We start from the raw sequence: 19,172 nt of genomic DNA on the forward strand, positions 1-19,172 counted from the left end.
TTAATTATCCCAAACCTATTTGTTTCTTCTAAAAGACCCATGTCAGAACTGACAACCCATTATGAAATAATGGGTTATCTTGGAAAATAGTTACCAAGAATGTGATCTTATCAAATATTGGTGCTGGACTTTCACTCAAATATTCCTTTATTTTTTGTTGTTACTGAGAGGCTGGGTTCTAAAAGAAAGCAGTTGCTTTGTTTGTATAATATTCTTGAGTGCTAAAGTCTTGCTTTGGTTCCTTTGTGATAGACAAGGTGTAAAAATAATGTAGAGCTGTCCTACATCAGATGAAAAGATTGTGGCGAACAAGAGACTTCACTAGAGGTGTGGAAAAACCTGTGCTCCTGAAGCTGGCATAGTCTTAAATTGTTCAACTTCTAGAGGATGAAAATCAGTTAAATTGTAGTGACTAAGAAGGCACCATTTTGCCAAGCTATGCCTGCTTCTTGGAGCTCCACAGCCTGAGATGGTTAACTGTGGATTGGAACTAGGCACCTTTGAGAGCATGGAAGACTCTTGAGAATTGAATCGCCTCAATATTAGAGCCAACAATGGACTTTAGGTAACTCACATTTAAAAGATTGCAATCAAACATTAGGGAGTGATGTCAGGGGATTCTTTAATCATGCTTTAAGGGCCTTCCTGACATCTTTCTGTAGTCAGCTTTTTCTGCCTGGTTAATTGTGTTCTCCCCTGCACAGTAAACCTTAAATGCAGTGGTCAAGAGTAGAATTTCCATAGGTAACTTGTGTGTGCAATAAGACTTTTAACTGGCTCATTATTACCCAGTCTCACATGCTGTGAATCTGAGATGCTACATGCACTTGGAGTTAAGGTGTCTTGTCCTGCATTTCATTACATCCATTTGCATTGTATTTTTAGCTTCTCTAGTATTTTGTACAGCATCCAGTGTACCCTTGCTGTATAATAATTCCTTACACTCCTAGTCATCCTCAGGGTAAGTTTAGACTGCAGCTTGGAGCAAGACTCCCAGCCTGGGTAGACTGACTCATGCTAGCTAACATCCTAAAACTAGCGGTGTGGACCCGGCAGACGCTTAGGCTAGCTAGCCATGCTCAGCCCCAGAGCTGCCACCTAAGTCACAACATTCATACTGCTAGTCTTAGCATGCTAGCTCAAGCCAAGCTAGGATAAGTCTATCTACCCAGGCTGGGAGGCGCTCTCTCTCAGCTGTAGTTTAGTCATACCCTTGGTGGCTGGAGAGCATTGGGTTAGGGCTTGTGTGTGCCAGTACAGTCCCTAGTCAGCCATTGGTCTTGGTTTTGATTAAAGCAAGCCATTCCTTCCCTGAGATCTAGGAACACACCTTACCTATGCCGGGGGTGAGGTGGAGACTGAGACTCAAACCTATGTTTCCTGCATGGGAACATTACTTGGAGACCACCTATCTACCCTGTTCATGTGGCGTAGTGACATTGGCCTGCAAGTAGTATACTTGTAATATACAGTAATATACTGGCACCCATAAAGTGATCTATTACAGGGCATAATATCAAATCCCTTATTTTATTTTATTTTTTATTTTGTATATTGAGATTATTTTCAAATCTCCTGCACTAAGGGAGAAGATTAATAGATCACCCATAAAGTGATCTATTACAGGGCATAATATCAAATCCCTTATTTTATTTTATTTTTTATTTTGTATATTGAGATTATTTTCAAATCTCCTGCACTAAGGGAGAAGATTGATATGTGCTATGTCAAATATAAACTCTTCCCTCTGCAGATCATTGTTATGAAGAGATCTTTGGGTGTCGGTTATGCAGCTGTGGACAATCCAATCTTTTACAAACCCAACACCGCTATGCTTTTAGGAGATGCCAAGAAGACCTGTGATGCCCTGCAGTCCAAAGTCAGAGAATCCTACCCGATGTAAATACTGATAATCACCTATCAAAGTTAATATTTGGCCAGTATGAAAAACAAAAACCATTATTTTGTACATCAGAATGTAAGGCAAAGTTATGAGAAAAAAACAAGTGCACAAATTGGCTTATATAATTTTGACATCTGAAAAACAATACTTTGCTAAGGGTCTAGAAAAACCCGAATTGTGTTTCTGTTGTGGGTTTTATAGATGCTATGAATCAGGAACACTTCAGCAGAATGAGTCCATCTTTAGATTAATCCAGTGGGGCTGAATTATTTTCCTCTCCCCTAGTAGTCATCTAGGTAATATAAATTGAAATGTAGGGATTTCATGGACCTGTTTCATTAACTTCCATGTATGACATGATTTAAACATATGCACCTAAATTGCTGAAATATATTTTTCAGTAAACGCAACTAATTCAAATCTTTATCCCCCCTGCAGTTGTTGCCATTTTAACTGTTATGAGAAAACAATGTCCCCAGTCCTGCAATCGATTCTGTTTGGGCACCAGCGGTTGCCTACACTGACCTGATTGTAAAATCTTGGCCGCTGCAGGCTATTTCAATTTCTGTTCACTTTTGACTTTTAATTATATTTTGCTACTTTCAAATGTGTATTGATGCATTCTTAATCAACATTTTTGTATTGCTGGAAGAAGGCACTTTCTTAATCAACATATTTAAGATGCTGGAGAAAATGCGGATCAAGAGTTTCTTTATCACAATTTTTTTAAATGAATCAACTATCATTTGGGGACCATAAAAGCATGCCAATCTTACAATCAATGTTTTGAATATTTGACTTTCCCTTTATCTAATTAAGAGCACTATTTAAATGTTCACAAGTACAGCTAAGCAGTAAATCAGTTTGGCATATAGTGCTATTTTATTTTTATTATGTTAAGAGTAGTTGAATGGAACTCAAATATTTGCCTAATAAAATGAATTTATCATGTTTGCACAACAATGTAGCAGCTGTCCTCGGTGACAAAAGCTAAATACAAATAGCTATACTTGTGTTAGAAAGCATTAACATCTGGGAAGAACAAACTACTCTGAAGCAAGTTTAAAATTAATCCATCCTGACTGTTTATAAAACTGATTTTTTTAATCACATCATGTATTGGGACCTTGCATAACTCAATAGCATTTGAGAAATATTACCACTTAGCTACCTCTGTTTTTATGTAAGGATAACTTAAAATCCATTTTTTGAACAGGTAGTAGTATATCAAGAAATGTAATAATGTATGAAAGAAATGGCCTTTTTAGAAATCTGTCTTTTCTATAGCTCAAAAATAAAATTAGCATATAAGCATGAATATGTTGTTACACAGCATAGGAATACTTGAGGTGTTAAATTCTAACTTAACACATTGGGGCAGCTATGTTTGAATGCAGTATGTATGGCCTCTTAATATAATTGTATTGATAGCTATATTTCTGTTGGGTCTGTGCGCAAAAAACAAACAAACAAAAAAACCCTTGAGAGGGGAGAAAAGGGACTTAAGTAGAGGGCAATTTTGTAATCATGGAATATTAATTTTTTTCCTTGACTAAGTCTGATTTAAGTATTATTGGCTGCAGTGTCCAACTTATTTCTGCTTGCATGTAGCTAACTAAAAGTTAATCTTTTCTTAAAATGCCTTTTCCTTTGTATTTGAGATGAAAAATGCAATTTGTTATGGATCAGAGGTGCCAGTGTTAACTTTAGAACTGTTTTATCATGAAACATCAGAGAATTATTAAAAAAATATTAAAAATGTGGTGTTCGTTCATAATCATTGGTCATCTCCTCTCCAGTATAGTGTGCCCTAAAAAGGTAACTAGCCTGATGCTCCATTTTGGGAGTTATAGCATCAAAATTACACTGAAGGCAGGGCAGGTTGGTTTTATGCCCTTTGTAGCAAAATCTCTTTGGATGCTTCTATTTTTCACAGATAGTTACCAGTCCTGAGCTGACATATGTTTGCTTACTTAATTACACAATCTAACTTCAGCCAATCTTGCAGTCAGGTCTCCCAGGGGAAAAAGGAAGCTGTTCTCTTCAAGTTTGGATCTGGTCAGAACTTAGCTATTTCTTGGAGGTGTCCTATCCAGGAGCAGCAGTCAGAGATCTTGATTCAATAGGTAGCTTTCTCTTCCTCTTGATTGATTTCTCTAACTTGGAGCCAGGACCCTTTGTGGTGCCAAAGTTGGGTTAAATTGTAAGAGTTCCTGCACCTGGGTAGTGAATAAAATATCCATGATTTATTTTTTTAAACTATGTTAATAACCATATCCCAGGCCACATTCCAAGTTCAGTAACTAAATTCTGCCTTCCTACATTTCTCCTGCACTTTCTACTATCTAGTATCACAATCACTTTCTGCCCTAAACTGTGTGTCGTTTTGCACTCTACTGTTACTGTCTATTTTGACGTTAGATGTGGCTTGCATTTCAGGAAGAGGTGAAGTGATCCCAGTATATAACTTGAGTGAATAAATTGGTAAAGTACTCTGCAATCCTCTGGAATGAAAGCTCTTTGCAACACAATAACTTTCATTTTATATTCAACCTTACATAGTGACGGCATAGTGTAAATTGTATTAACATGGCTCTTAAAAAGGAATACTTAATTAAATGACTCCAGGGATCAAACTTGTGACTCCAGGGATCAAACTTGTGTTTTGCTCTGGTATTTTTAAAATGAGATGATAATGCAATGAATAACTCATGTCTTGCTGTATCAACTGTTAATTTTTTTCACCTGGAAAGTATAGTGAGACTCCAATTCCTTCAGAGATGGAAAGTGATGGAAACTGAAAGCATCAGAAGAGGCACCATAGGCTGCAATTCACTTTCAGTCTTGCAGATTTACTTTGTAATGACTTAATCATAAACTTTATGCTCCTCTGCCATGTGTATTCTTTCCAATCCCACAGGAGAACTTATTGCATTCAATAAGTTTGAGTATTGGGAAAGTTAGGCCGCCCTGTTTGTATGTCTAGGCAGAGTAGTTCAAATATTAAATTTATGAGACTTGCCAGTTTACTGGGTATTGTTCCAGCAACTGTGTTTGGTGTAGGATGGTGAAAAAATTCCTCTGCTAAAATGGCAGTGACTTGCATAATCCAGCTGCTCTGTAGTCACTCAGAGGAAATAAATATTACATTAATTAGGTTACAGACTATTCTCATGTGATCCTTAGTGTTGTATAAAAGAAACAGAACACACTATTGAACAGAACACACTGTTGTAGCTAGTTTAAAACTTTCAAAGATGCAAGTTCCTAAAAATGTCTAGTTAGATATTTTGCTGCAGCACCTATCCTAAAATCTTGTTTTGAAAAACTCTGCTTGGAATTAAATTATTTTAAAATGGAAGAATGACTGCTCCCAAGACATTGATCACAGTGGCCTGTTGGATGTGGGACCTTTATCTCTATAAGCACGGATATGAAACATTCAAATAACAAGAAGTCAATTAAGAAAAGTGTTAAAATGAAACTTTAAACCATTTGTTCTATTAATCTGTCTTTACCTCTCTCTGAACTTTGGAACCTCCAGTCCAGTTTTGCACACAACAATGATTTAGGACACCTGCATTTTTGGGTCCATCTTCTTACCAAATTTAAATAAACTGTTCTGTAAAATCCAAGAGGCTATCCCCTTTCTAATTTTTAAATCCACCCCTCTTGAAATTTTCAAATGTTCCTTTTTATGTAGGTTGTATTTTAATCCTTGCAAGGCAGCTGTAGAAACAGCAAAGGAAGCAGACTCACTAATAAACCAAATTTAACTGCTGTGCTCATATCAATATTCTTAGTATGCAAACAAGGAGAAAATTAGAACCATGTTGGCTTTTGCTTTGTGATTATGTGATGTGCCACATAATAAAGCCAATGTTTTTTCATGAAGAGAACAAGTTGTTTATAAACAAGGTTATTAAAGTAACAAAGTAATCATTAAAGAAAAATGAATGACAGTGTCCCAGAGATAGCTTTGTGCCTTGTACATCTCAGTTTTGTTTATGAAGAGCAGAGGTGTTACGTGTAAGACACAAATCTGCTCTTTGCAGCATATGTGCTTTTATTAAATACTCTGATGTGTGAATCTGCTAGCACTGTGGATATTTTGCATTCAGGCTTTAGATCCCGTAAAGGCCCTATAAGGTGTCTCTGCTTCTTGACCCTCTTGTCCATCTCCCCAGTTCCTTGCTGACTAGACCTTGAGAGCTGGTTCTTGTCCAACCCCATCCTCTTGTGGGAAGGAAGCCACAGAAGAACAAAAGGGCTGACAGGGCTTTACACTCAATAAGAGATGTGTACAAAAAAGATTGTGGTTGTTCTCTAGTACAGTATAAAATTGTTATTCTGTTAAATAGTCTAACCGATAATTTAAAAAATTTCCAGGGACACAGAAACTAACAGCTAGCACACATTTTGAAAAGCCCTAGCAGATGTTAAAGTTGTCTCATGCAATAATAGCAGTTTCACGTTTTCTTTATTAAAATATTACAGATGTGCATAGGAAGAACTATTTGAGAATTGTTAAATCAGAAAATCATAGTTATCTTTATTATAGCTTATGAGACAATGTAAATGTTTGGTTTTTTTCCTTTCAGGAGGGATTTACTAACATATAGACAACACAGGAAGATGACTTTTGCCTTTGATTTACAGGCACACCAACTCTTTATTTTAACATTACTGTTCTTTTTTTGAAGTGTCAGTTTAGAACTGGTTTAGTGCTACATGCAACTTTAAAAGTTATAATTAATGTATTTACATTACATGTAAGTGCTAAGTATTGCTAAAATCACCCTTCTATGGCACAGCATGGCCCACAGTGGTCATAGCAGGAATCTTTCTCCACCCCCTGCTCCCATTTCTTGGCCTTGGGATTTTATGAGGTTTCCAGGGACATCTCACCCTAGTGGACAGGTAGTATGACATGCTGGCAACAGTGATTAGGTCCTTGGTTGAGATTCAGGTAGTCTCCCTGGCTCAGAGGGGACTCCTGGAAGTACAGGAAGAGCAGTATGCCACAAGTACGAGACAGACATTGCCTTTTGTGGTTAGTGCAAGAGAAGGAGCATTGTGACCATTACGGGCACAGATTTAACACCACTTCAGGGGAGGACAAGGTGCCAGCTTTCCTCAATAAACACACTCTGTCTCTGGATAGAGACAGCTTTCCAACACACTAGTTATGCGTGTCTCTAGCATTTCCTAATCCTGAGAAATTGCTGGGTTTGTAGTCCTTGGAGTTCCTAGACTTCTTTCAATCTGGTTTTTGGCCTGACTGTGATATTGACACTTCACTGATTCATTGGTCAATGAATTCCTTGCCAGTAAACAAAGGTCAAGCATCCATATCTATTTTTAGATCTGTGAACAACCGTGCATGAGGTTGACCATCAGGCTGTTGAACTTGCCTGCAGACCGTTGGAGTGGATGGAGTTTTGTTTCCCTAGAGGATGCTATTGCACAGTTGCTCAGCTGCCTGTTGAACCCATCCCGTTCAATGTGTATTGGAGACCACTGTGGAAGATCACATTGCAGCCCAATCTCACTACCTGTACCATCTGAGACTGAAGGAGGAGAGACAGCCGTGTGTCTGGGTTCCTAGTGCTTGGCCACAGAGGCATAGATGAGAGTGGGGGTTTGAACCCCAAAACAGACAATGACAAGATTGTTGGTACATATAGAGGAAGCACTTAGTGTTGTGGGGTAGTATCTGTCCCCTCTGAATGTCTATCCCCTGGGTAGCTCTCAGTGATCGAGAAGAGCAGATGGATTTAGTCTCTTGCAGACTGGTGGCCTGTGTTCTTGTTGAGCACTCTGCTCTAGAATTAGCTTCCACAGTCAGTCTAGATGACATGACATGTATCACTGTATCACCATGGTACATAAGCCAGTTTGAGGTGTTACTATAAACTTTTGTGTTTACTTTCAGGTCTTTGACTAAAGAGTGAACATGGGCTGAATGGAGATCATGAGCAAGGGAGCTCTGACTTCTTGGTGTGCTGGGTTGAAGTAACTGTATGTGCATTTTATAATGGCCACAGCTTTGTAATTAAAAAGTAAATGGTCGTCTTGATAAGGAGTCTGCTTTCAACATTGGGTGAGAGGTTTCAGAAAAGTTTTTCCCATGGCAATGCCTTCAACAAATTCATTGTTAAGCTGCAAAAGACAGCATTTAAGACATGGGGCTAGATTCACAAAGGGGACTTAGGCATTGCAATGCCTAACTTTTAAGTGATCTCCTGCCTACAATGCACAGGGAGAGTTAGGAGTCTAAAAAATTCACAAAAAAAGCAAGCTGAGCTGAGGCTGTCTGCTCTAGCCCCAGGAGGAAATCTGGAAAAGAAAAAGAGTGTGGTACAACTCTCTGATGAGCACCACCTGCACCACTCCTCACTCACCATCCATTCTCTCTCTCCTTCTAGGAGTCTAAGCCAGGTCAGTCCTTTCTCAAGAAAAACTGAAAGATGGTGTTATCACTCCCTTTATATTCTATATCTCAATGATTGGAGCCCTCAGGATATGGCAAATCGGGTTGACATTGCTGCTGTGCCTGATTAGTGTATAAATTCTTAAACATTGGAGCAGGGACTGGAACTGGGCTCTCTTAGGTGAGTCTGCTAAACACTAGGCTAGAGTCTCACTCACAATGGCGCATTGAAGCATTTATACAAAGTGGAACAGCTTCCACAGAAGAGCTTGAGAGAGCCTTACCTCAGCATAATCATAGCCCAGTGGTAAAGACATTGACTTGGGATGTGGTAGACCAGAAGTCAAGTCCCTGCTCTGAATCAGGCAGAGGAAGGGTTTGAATTTGGATCTCCCATGTCTTGGATGAGGGTGCTAACTATTGGGCATCCAAGCTGGTCAGTGGTTTCAGGTGGTCTAAATGTTGGACTTAACTGCCACTTTAGGTGTTTAAGTCTCCCATGTGCATCTGGCCTTTTTTTTTCACTACCTATTTTTTTTCTTCCAAAAAACTTTTAGGTCACACACAAAACTTATGTAATGTGTTTTAAAGTTAATAAGTATTTTTAATTTCCCATCCTTCTTTGGTCCATTTATTTTCAGGGTTTTCTTCCCATGCAATCTGTATTTTTAAAAAAAAAAGTATGGTTTTTGAAAAAAAAAAAAAGTTTAGTTTACTTGGTAAAAAAAAAATCAATCAATGTTTTTTTAATCATCTTTGCTTTTTTTTTAAAAAGTGGACAGAGATGATGGAATTGATATGATAATGGAGCCAGGGAAACATTAACTTTTTCACTATAACATTTTATGGACATTAAATTGTGAAGAAAACTAAATTAGCATAGTACAGGGGAGACTTTCAAAGCACAAATAAGAGTCAACTCTCATTAGGAACTGGACCACTGAAAATCTTTCACCCTGTCCCTTAATATTGCATGAGCATTAAGATGATAAAGATACTAGGTCCAATCTGTATTCTATATGTTCATAGTTTACATTGCTACTAATGGGAATTATGTGTGTGTGTTTTGATGGGAGAACAGAACCTTTAAATATACCTAGCACGCTGCTGAAGCTGAAATGAGGAACACAGGATGCAAAGTGGAGCAAAGTAAGAAAAGGCAGGATTCTCTGAGAATTAATAGATTTTAATTATAGATCACAGGTTTCAAGTTCAATCCATCTTCCCCTTTCTTGATAGTATTATTGTGGGTGACAGATACATTTGGGCTAAAATAAGGGACAGGTGAAATATATATCTGGAGGAAGGATTTATTGAGGTAGAACATTTTGAAGAGGAGACTCTCAGCTTGGTTCTTGGCTGCCCTGAAGGAACTGCCTATGCTCATGACTCTCACAATATAGGGTGCATGATGCGAGTTATCACAAGATAACTGCCCACCTTGGCAGCCTTCAGTCATCAGAAAGCATAATAACATGCCACCAAGGCCCAAACGATGATGTATCACTTGCGTAAGATGCAGTTACAAACACTTTTTTTATCCCATTTCCTCTTTGCATCTGCACATTTTGCAGTTAATCACTTAGGTGCCATCCTTTGAAAACTTGGTCCAAAATGTCCTCCTGCAATTATAATATATCTTTGTTTTAGCCATAAAAAAGTGTACCGCAAATAATTTTGGTTATAAAAATAACATTTAATGGGAGGATACACTATCTGCAAAATGTGAAATGGATGGTTACAGCATAGTTCTTTTGTAAAGGATCTTTCCTCCTCAGGAAAGATTGTCCTGCTCTCCCCAGGTACTGAGGGCTTTCAGTAATATGTCAGCCAAGCCCATCACGGCTTTTAACTTTTTCTATTGAGAAACCTTACTCATTGGTGGTAGTGGTGGGGATCCTAAAATTCTCCTGTTACTGAAGCTCAAAGCTGGCATTAGCTTACTTTTTTTTCCTGGCATTGGCACATTTCTGGCTTCCATAGCTATTTCCCTCTATGGCAACAATGATTTTAACTTAACCTAAAGTGTTGAAAAACATCATTTGAAAAAGTATAATAAAGCGTGAAAGTTAACAGTAATACAGCCAAGAGTAAAGCACTATGGAAAGAAAGATGGCTGTGATCAATGGCTTGATGTCAAGTTGGCTTTGTTCAACATCTTTATTAATGATCTGGATGATGGGATGCCTCAGCAAGTTCACAGGTGACACTAAGCTGTGGGAGAGGTAGACATGCTGGAGGGTAACAAGTGCAGAGGCCTGCACTTAGGAAGGAAGAAGGGATTACAGTGGATGAGAAGCTGGATATGAGTCCTCCATTTGGCACTGATGAGGCCACACCTGAAGAATTGTGTTCAGTTTTGGTCCCCCCACTACAGAAAGGATGTTGACGGTTATTTAGTCTGCAGAAGAGAAGAGTGAGGGGGGAATTTGATAGTAGCCTTCAACTACCTGAAAGGGGGTTCTAAAGAGGATGGAGCTATGTTGTTCTCAGTGGTACCAGATGACAGAACAAGGAATAATGGTCTCAAGTTGCAGTGCAGGAGGTCTAGGTTGGATATTAGGAAACTATTTCACTAGGAGGGTGGTGAAGCACTGGAATGGGTTAACTAGGGAGGTGGTGGAATGTCCATCCCCTGGCTGGGATGATTTAGTTGGTGTTGGTCCTGCTTTGTATTCTATGATTCTATGAAAGCAAGAGGTACAGCAAGAATATGGAGACTGTATGTGGTGTAAGGCTGAAAAAAGCTATTTTAAAAAAGAATAGCAGAAATTAATTTTACAAAAAGGTCTTTAAAATATTTTCACTTAGGATTTGATGTCTCAAAATTAGAGTGCTTGTTAGCGCTAACTCATTGGACTGAATCCACCCCATGTCCATAGTAGCTAAAAGTCTACCACATAATGAATGCCTACGTGAAATGATTTGTAGTTCTCAGTTAATATCTGCCATCAAAATGGAGACATTTGTTGGCAGTCAGTGGAGATGGGAAAGTCTGCTTGTTGGTGCATCTTCAAGCCCATGTTTGAAGCATGTTGGCAGGTCAAGTACAGGCAACATCATTCTTTGCTTGTCTATGCTTGAACATAATGATTCAGCCTGCAGAGCTTTGACTCCAGTTTTTTTCCACAAGAACTAAATTCACAAAATGTACATTAGAAGATGTACATTAAAAACCAGTTTGAGTTAGAACAATGGTTTTATAAACTGATTTAGACAAGATGCTCAAACCTCAGTGATAGGCAGGGTATAAGAACCTGAACAGAATAGAAACTAATGAAGTTTAGTCAATGACATGGAATATGAACATGTATACTGTTCTCAACCAGGGAGATCACAGGATTCATTGACAAAGCAGATTGCTCCCATTTAGCCAAGACATTTTATAAGTAAGAAGTATATGAAAGTGTGTGTCATGTGTCCATATGTTTATACTAGGCACGCAAGAAATTACTGAAAATGTTTTATGAGAAAACTTGTTTTAAATAGTATTGGTTAATGAGTTTTAATCTGTAACATAATTACACCATGTGGAATGCGCACCCATTACCTAATTGGATTGTTTATTAAACATCTAAGCCATTTAATAAATTTCCTTACCAATATTTGTTGTTAAGCCTGTTTGTGGAGATGATCCTGTTGTCTCTCTGCCACATAGGCCACGTTAATCTATTTTTCAAGGTACTCACTCTATACCTCACTCTTTCAGCAACAGAATTTGCCTTGGATTTCCGGAGTGGTTTGATAATTGTATGTTTGCATGTTTTTTCTGTCAGTGTTTTGAAATAGCATAGGATTTGCTAGGGCTGTTATGAAGAGTCTCAGCTACCTGTGGTCTTTCTAAGAAATCTTAGTATCAGACATCTCAAAAGGAACAACATAAATTCAGCTCATGCTGTGTGAAAATGTCCTATTCCTGAGTCTGCCCTAGGAGATCTACCTTTTAGAATCATTCCAGAATGGCCAAATTAGAGATCTGCCAAATACTATTCAAACAACTCCTTCCACATCATGCGATTCTCTGAGGCGCCCTGTTAAATTTTTTCTTTCCAACTGAGAAAACAGAGATGGTTTCCCTGTGGCGTCCTCGACAGAACTGTCCATTACAGAAATGATTGATCTCTGGAACCCACAACAATGTCTCAATTTGGTTACACTTAATTTCAAGTGTTTACAAATATTCCTTGGGGAGGATGCCAAGAGCCCCCTCCACAAAGTCTCACCCCTTATCCCCACTTGAGATTATGTAGGCTGTTGCTATGCTATACTATCAATATACTTGTATATTTTTCAGGAGCAAAATATAAATGCTCACAGTCAAGTGCAGCTTTAGATTTTTTGCCAAGTGCAGTTACCTCCCTTCCTTTCCTTATGACCCAAAGTGCCAGGCAGCTCCCTGGGATTTGTGGTTTCATATGGATACAAGAAAATTTTAGAGGGACCCCTTTTAAAAAACATTGTCAGTGTTGCTTTAAGATTCAAACAGGGTTTGTTTGACGTGACTGACCTGGTGATCAAACGGTAGTACAAAATTTGGGATTCCAGTTTGCGATAAAGGATGGTGGTTGCTTCTTTATCTGCCTCCTTAATCCTGGTATCCCTCTTCAGCGTGCCCTTGTGGACCAGTTCTTGAAGGAGAAGTCTAGCTATCTTCAGCCAGAAGGAGAGGTTAACATGCTGCAAGCCCTTTGCCTGGGCAGGACGCTGACAAAAGAGAGCTAGGGAAGGATCATGAGAGAACCTGGCTCAAAAAGTGAAGGCTTGAAATACAAATAGTAATTAACTGAACCAGCCACTGGATGTCACTTGTTTCACACAAATATACCTGAGAAGTTAATAGTCTGGCAGCAGAGAATTTGTGAGAGTCTATTCAAGATAGTAAGATACAGATAGATACATGGTATCCCACTTTAACAGCTACAGGAGGGAGAGAAAGGGGATATTCACTCTGAAGCTAAGTGTCAGCTCAGAGTCTGAGATATCTACAGCAAATGGTCACCTGCATGACCCAATTGTGAACCCACCCTGCCACACCACTTCTTGAATGGCATGCTAGTGTTTGCCTCTCCATAACTGGCATCTGTGGGACTAGCAGCTGCAGAAGGACTCTAAACCTGCCATGCAACTAAGCTAGCTTTTGCCTTGCTGCATGAATATGACTCAGAACATAGACCTAGAGACACCAAAGTGTCTGAGTTTTAGTGCAGCTGCAGACTTTGCTGAAACAGAAGTCAGAGACTCTATTTGCACATCTTTCAGAGAGAGAGAGAGAGAGAGAAAACCCACCCCAAAAGCAAAAACAGGCAGAAAGCCATGAAGAAAAATTTAGACTAAAAGGAGAGATGCAACAAAGAGGATACAGAAGGGAGAAAAATAGGAAGGAGAAATGAGTGTCTTCAACCAGCCAGTAACTACATCAGACTTAATTAACTAAAATCCCCATCTTGGAGGGATGCATTAGGTTGAATTCTAATCTCACAGTGGTTTTAAGTGCAATAACATCCATAGAGTTACTCTTGATCTACACCATGGGAAGAGAGAGTGGAATTGGAGCCACTGTTTGTAGCCTGCTTGTTACCACAGTTAAAATGGAATTGTATGCCAGCAGCTGTACCAGATGATCTAAAAGGGGGGAGAGTCTCTTCTTGGTTAAGCCCTCAGGAGCTGGGTTAAGTTTCTCTTCGGCAGAAGTCAGTATGTGCATATGTAACTCAGTGTGAGATGTGTCTCATCCCCTCTTTTACAGTTCCTAGCTATAGATGTTCATCTTTTTTTTTATCTCAAATTGTAGTGGCCCATGCTTTTACCTCTGGAGATACCCAGTTCAATCCCTCAGTCGTGACCAAGATGATGATTCTCTCTCACATTTTACAATGAGTGGACAAAACAGTTCATAACCAAATAGCTTGACTAATGCTGGAAAATGACTTTCAGTTATAACATCATGGAGAATTAATGTATTGCTGAATTCCAGGAGCTATAGTTGCTCTGGCTCCCTACAAGTGCTAGAGTAAGTGGGACTGATAAGTCCTGTGTCACTAGTTAATAAGTGAAAATCTCATCATCATCATCTTGAGCAATATTACTGACCATTTTATTCTGATAGAACAGCAAGATTAGAAACCGCAGAGAAACCTATTTAAGGGGTCCCTAGGGGTTGGCCAGCTTTTTAAAATCACCATTGGCACTTAGCTACATAAGCACTGGGGTGAAATTCTGGCTTCAATAAAGTCAAGGTCCGTCTTTCTGTTGACTCCAATAAGAGCAGGATTTCACCCTTTTCAGTTGTTGAATTTTACAACATTTAATTCACACAAAAATCTAGAAACATTTAGGAAACAAAATAGAAATCCACTTTTTTCATGCATCAAGACATTAGGCCTCATTTTATTCCGAACCAAACTATACATGAAAAAATCAGTTATATTGCTATATATAGAAGCATGGGGATCAAATGCATTGGAATTAATGCATCATTAAACAACTACAACCCATACTGATGGTGACCACATCCAGAAAAAAATCTTTCCTGAACCCCCTCTTCTGTCCTTCACACAATTCCCTACCTTGCCAAGCTTATCAGAAGCAAGCTCCCTACAGACCGGGACACACCAACTCAAAGCAACACCAGCCCTTGCCAGAACAAATGCAAAACCTGCAGGACATATCTCAACTGCTATGATGACGGGTGTGTTGTGAGGGGTACTGATCAAGATCCATTGGTCCTACGCATGCCTGTCACAACGTGGGGGACCTCATCCAATGCATCAAATGCCCCAACAACAACAAAGTGGGAGAAACCCGACAGTCACTGCACTCTTGAATGAACTCTCTCAGAAAAATAGTAAAAGACAAAAATGCCATATCGCCCAAAGGCGAACACTTTTTACAAAACGATCACTCCATATCTGACCTATCAGTCCACATCCTCAAAGGAAACCCACACAACACTTTTAAAAGACGAGCCTGGGAACTTAAATTCATAACTCAAATCCATGTTATTTGGTGTCTAGTAAATAAAGACACTGGATTTATTGCTTCTTTACACCTGACTGTAGCGGTATAAACTGCTGATTTAATACCTGTTGCAAAAGACAATTTAAGATGAACACTGTATCTGTTCCACCCTTGTATTTAGCTGTGATACTCTGAGTACCTTTCCCAGATCTGAAAAACAGTTGTGTTTTAAGCTTGAAAGCATGTGGAATCTTTCACCAATAGAAGTTGGTCTAATAAAAGATATTACCTCACCCACCTTTTTCTCTTTAATATCCTGGGACCAATACAGCTAAAACAACACTGCAAACAACTATTAAATGAGTCATTCTTAATTGAAAGTTATTGGTATTTTTTCCCTCTATTTATCTTTCATCATCTTGACTCTTTCATGGTATACTTAGAAAGAAATACTTTACATGGTTAGGTGGTTATCCACATCTCTAGCTTTGGGCAAACACTACTCCCTTTCCAAAGAGCCTACTCATTCCAAGCATTTCTGATCTGCTGCTTTATCACACAGAGGTTCACATCTTTTGTGAACAGCTTTGACCCTCCAGTTTTGTTGTATCTTATAACCCCACAGCCAGTCTCTTGCCCCTGCTTCTCATTACGTTATACATTTGCCTCTCCATGTTAACTATAAACCCATACTAAATGCCAAGGGGAAAACTGAGCTCATGCATCTTAATTACATGCAATCCAAGTACTGTACAACACAAACCTATACTAATTTTGTTTTTAACAGTTAAACATATTGGTCAAATTTGGGTAAATGATGCCCTAAAGAAATTAGTAACAGATTACAAGGATTGTAAACAGTTTTTCTTGTGAAATGTAGTCACTTTCTGCACTGAATGTTTTAATTAGCAAATGTAAGTGGAAATATGTTAGCGTTTTCACTGACCACAAGTGTGTGCCTAAGCAATTAAGGATTTGTATTTTACTCTGTTTTTCCTACCACTGTGCACTTTTCTTTCTCAACACCATTTTTGTCACAAAAGGCCACTGTGAAATTTCAAATTGAACTTCCCCTTCCCCAGATACATTCCTGGAAACAGAGGAGAGGAGGAAAAAGATCATTCTCACCAGGACTGTTCATGGAGGGGGCCTTCTGTGTGCTAACCTCCATCCTCCTTTTCAGAGGAAGCCACCCTTAAAAGTCCTGTCCTACGTTGGATGCTGGGTCTGGACATGGACGTCCATAGATCCTGGGCTCCACATGTGAGGGTGTGTGTGTGTGTGTCGGGGGGCACATATACTTCCTTCATCTCCAATTCATGTCCAGCAGGCAGGGTAAATTCTACCATAAAGGGAGCCCCAAGCAATATCCCCTTTTCTGCAGTGCCCTTTGTGTGGAATCCACTTCCACTCTTCATGGATGGGGGTAGTGAGGGCAGCAGTAGAGGGAAGGAGCAGGGAATCCTAGAGTCAGTGTGGAGCAAACCTCACCCTCCACAGATCCCTCACTGAGTGTTTCTCCCTCCAGGATCCAGTGAGGGGGTTAATCTGTCTAATCCTGAGGAAATGCTTAGAAACATAGAAATGTAGGACTGGAAGGGAGCTTGAGAAGGCATCAAATCCATCTCTCTGCACTGTGGTTGGACCAAGTAATCCTAGACAATCCCTATATGTGTTTGTCCAACCTGTTCTTAAAATCTTCCAATGATGGGGATTCCACAACCCCCCCTTGGAAGCCTATTCCAGTCCTTAACTACCTTTATGGGCACAGTTTCTGGGTGGTTTGGCATGATTTGTTCTTGACCAATCTATCCTGTACTATTCCTTATAATCCTTTGTGACCGTGGCCCCAGTGGGGGCCAGCTGTGGTCACTCAATTAGGGTGAGCTGCAAAGAATGAGGCAGACAATCCCCAAACAGAAAGTTTTACCTAATACCTATCCTAATTCTCCCTCGCTGCAGAATAAGCCCATTACTTCTGGTCTTACCTTAGTGGACATGGAGAACAATTGATCACTATCCTGTTTATAACAGCCCTTAACATATTTGAAGACTTATCAGGTCCCCCTCAGTTTTATTTTCTCAAGACTAACTGTGCCCAGTTTCTGTAACCATTTTGTTCCCCTAGGACAGGTTTACTAAACCTTTTATGGTTTTTGTTGCTCTTATCTGGACTCTTTCCAATTTGCCCACATCTTTCCTAAAGTTTGGCGCCCAGACTAGACATGGTATTCCTGCTGAGTCCTCTCCAGTAGAGCAGGACTGTTACCTCCCGTGTCTTATATATGACACTCTTTTTAATACACCTCAGAATGAAATTTGCCTTTTTTGCAGCTGCATCACATTTTTTATTCATATTCAATTTGTGATCTACTATAGGATCCAGATCCTTTTTTGAGCAGTACTAGCATCTAGCCACTTATTCCCCATTTTGTACTTGTGCATTTGATTTTTTCCATCCTATGTGAAATACTTTGCATTTATCGTTATTGCATTTCATCCTGTTGATTTCAGGCCAATTCTCCAATTTGTCAAGGTCATTTTGAATCCTCTCATTCAAAGTGCTTGCAACCCCTCCCAGCTTGCATCATCCAGATATTTTATAAGTAAACTCTCCATTCCATTGTTCAAGTCATTAATGAAAACAGTGAATAGTACTGAACTGAGGACTGACCCCACTAGGTAATGTCCTCCCAATTAGACAGCAAGCCATTGATAATTGCTCTTTGAATACAGTCTTTCAACCAGTTATGCACCCACCTTATAGTAACTTCATCTAGACCATGTTTCCTTCATTTACTTATATGAATATCATGTGGGACTGTATCAAATGCCTTACTAAAATCAAGATCTATCACAGCTACTGTTTCCGTCCTCCCTCCCGCCCCACACCCCCTTTGGCCAGTAATTCAGTCAAAGAAGGAAATTAGGGTGGTTTGGCATGATTTGTTCTTGACCAATCTATCCTGTATGATTCCTTATAATCCTTTGTGACCGTGGCCCCAGTGGGGGCCAGCTGTGGTCACTCAATTAGGGTGAGCTGCAAAGAATGGGGCAGACAATCCCCAAACAGCTGGTGGATATTCCAATACTTAGATTTACCAAACCAGCACAAACAGCTTCTTTATTACCTTGCTGGTTACTCAGAAATCCAAAAACACAGGTCTCTTAAAGTGATCCAGACTCAGGCCTCCATCCAGGTACCTAGGTCAAATATGATGACGTCTGAAAATCTTATTTCATCATATAAGATAAAAGGTTCTACCAATCCCAAAGGATCAGACACATTATCTCCCAGGTTAATGAAAATTTCAGATCTTACCAAAATACACACTACAGCCAATTCTTATTAAAACTAAACTAAAATTTATTAAAAAATGAGAGAGTATGTTAAAAGATCAATGTATATACAGACATGAGTTCTATTCTAAAGATTCAGATTCATAGCAAAGATGGTGAGCTTTGTAGTTGTTCAGAAATAGTCCATAGGTTATAGTCCAATGTTTATATTTCAGGGCGATCCAGTTAGAACTGGGATCTCAGTCCTTATGGCCTAGGCCTTCCCTGCATGAAACATTAAGCAGATCTGAGATGAGCAAGATCAGGACCCAGTGATCTTTTATACAATTTCATGTCCTTTTTGACAAGTTGGAGTTCCTTGGGGAACAAAAGGTAATTAGGGTGACTTTGAAGGAGGTCCATCGCTGGTACTTAGCTATAGAATTAACATAAGGCAATTTGCTTGTTCCTCCACCATTCACAGATTATTTGCTATACATTTCAAAGAGAGATGAATACAGAGATACCCATGTTTACAATTAATTTAAGTGCTAGGATGTTCTTTTGATCTCTGAATTATTAGATTACAGCATAGACAGG

At 39.2% G+C, this 19,172-nt stretch overlaps 1 protein-coding gene and 1 long non-coding RNA gene across 4 annotated transcripts in view; one reads left to right on the forward strand and one right to left on the reverse strand.

The window, feature by feature from the left end:
• NNT (nicotinamide nucleotide transhydrogenase) overlaps positions 1–3,662 on the forward strand; it is a 69,079-nt gene extending 65,417 nt beyond the window's left edge. For all 3 annotated transcript variants that reach the window (XM_039544857.1, XM_039544859.1, XM_039544858.1), the window contains exon 22: positions 1,754–3,662. In XM_039544857.1, coding sequence (XP_039400791.1) covers positions 1,754–1,903 — 150 coding nt within the window. In that variant the 3' untranslated portion in view covers positions 1,904–3,662. The remainder of the gene's footprint in view (positions 1–1,753) is intronic.
• A 72-nt stretch (positions 3,663–3,734) lies between these two features.
• On the reverse strand, positions 3,735–18,498 carry LOC120408199. The gene is made up of 3 exons (XR_005600507.1): positions 18,425–18,498; positions 12,844–13,054; positions 3,735–4,122 (listed from the first exon to the last, which is right to left on the reverse strand). It is a non-coding gene; the product is annotated as an uncharacterized LOC120408199 (long non-coding RNA).
• Between the last annotated feature and the right edge of the window lie 674 nt (positions 18,499–19,172).

The sequence above is a fragment of the Mauremys reevesii genome, linkage group 6 (genome assembly GCF_016161935.1).
Source record: "Mauremys reevesii isolate NIE-2019 linkage group 6, ASM1616193v1, whole genome shotgun sequence".
NCBI lineage: Eukaryota > Metazoa > Chordata > Testudines > Geoemydidae > Mauremys > Mauremys reevesii.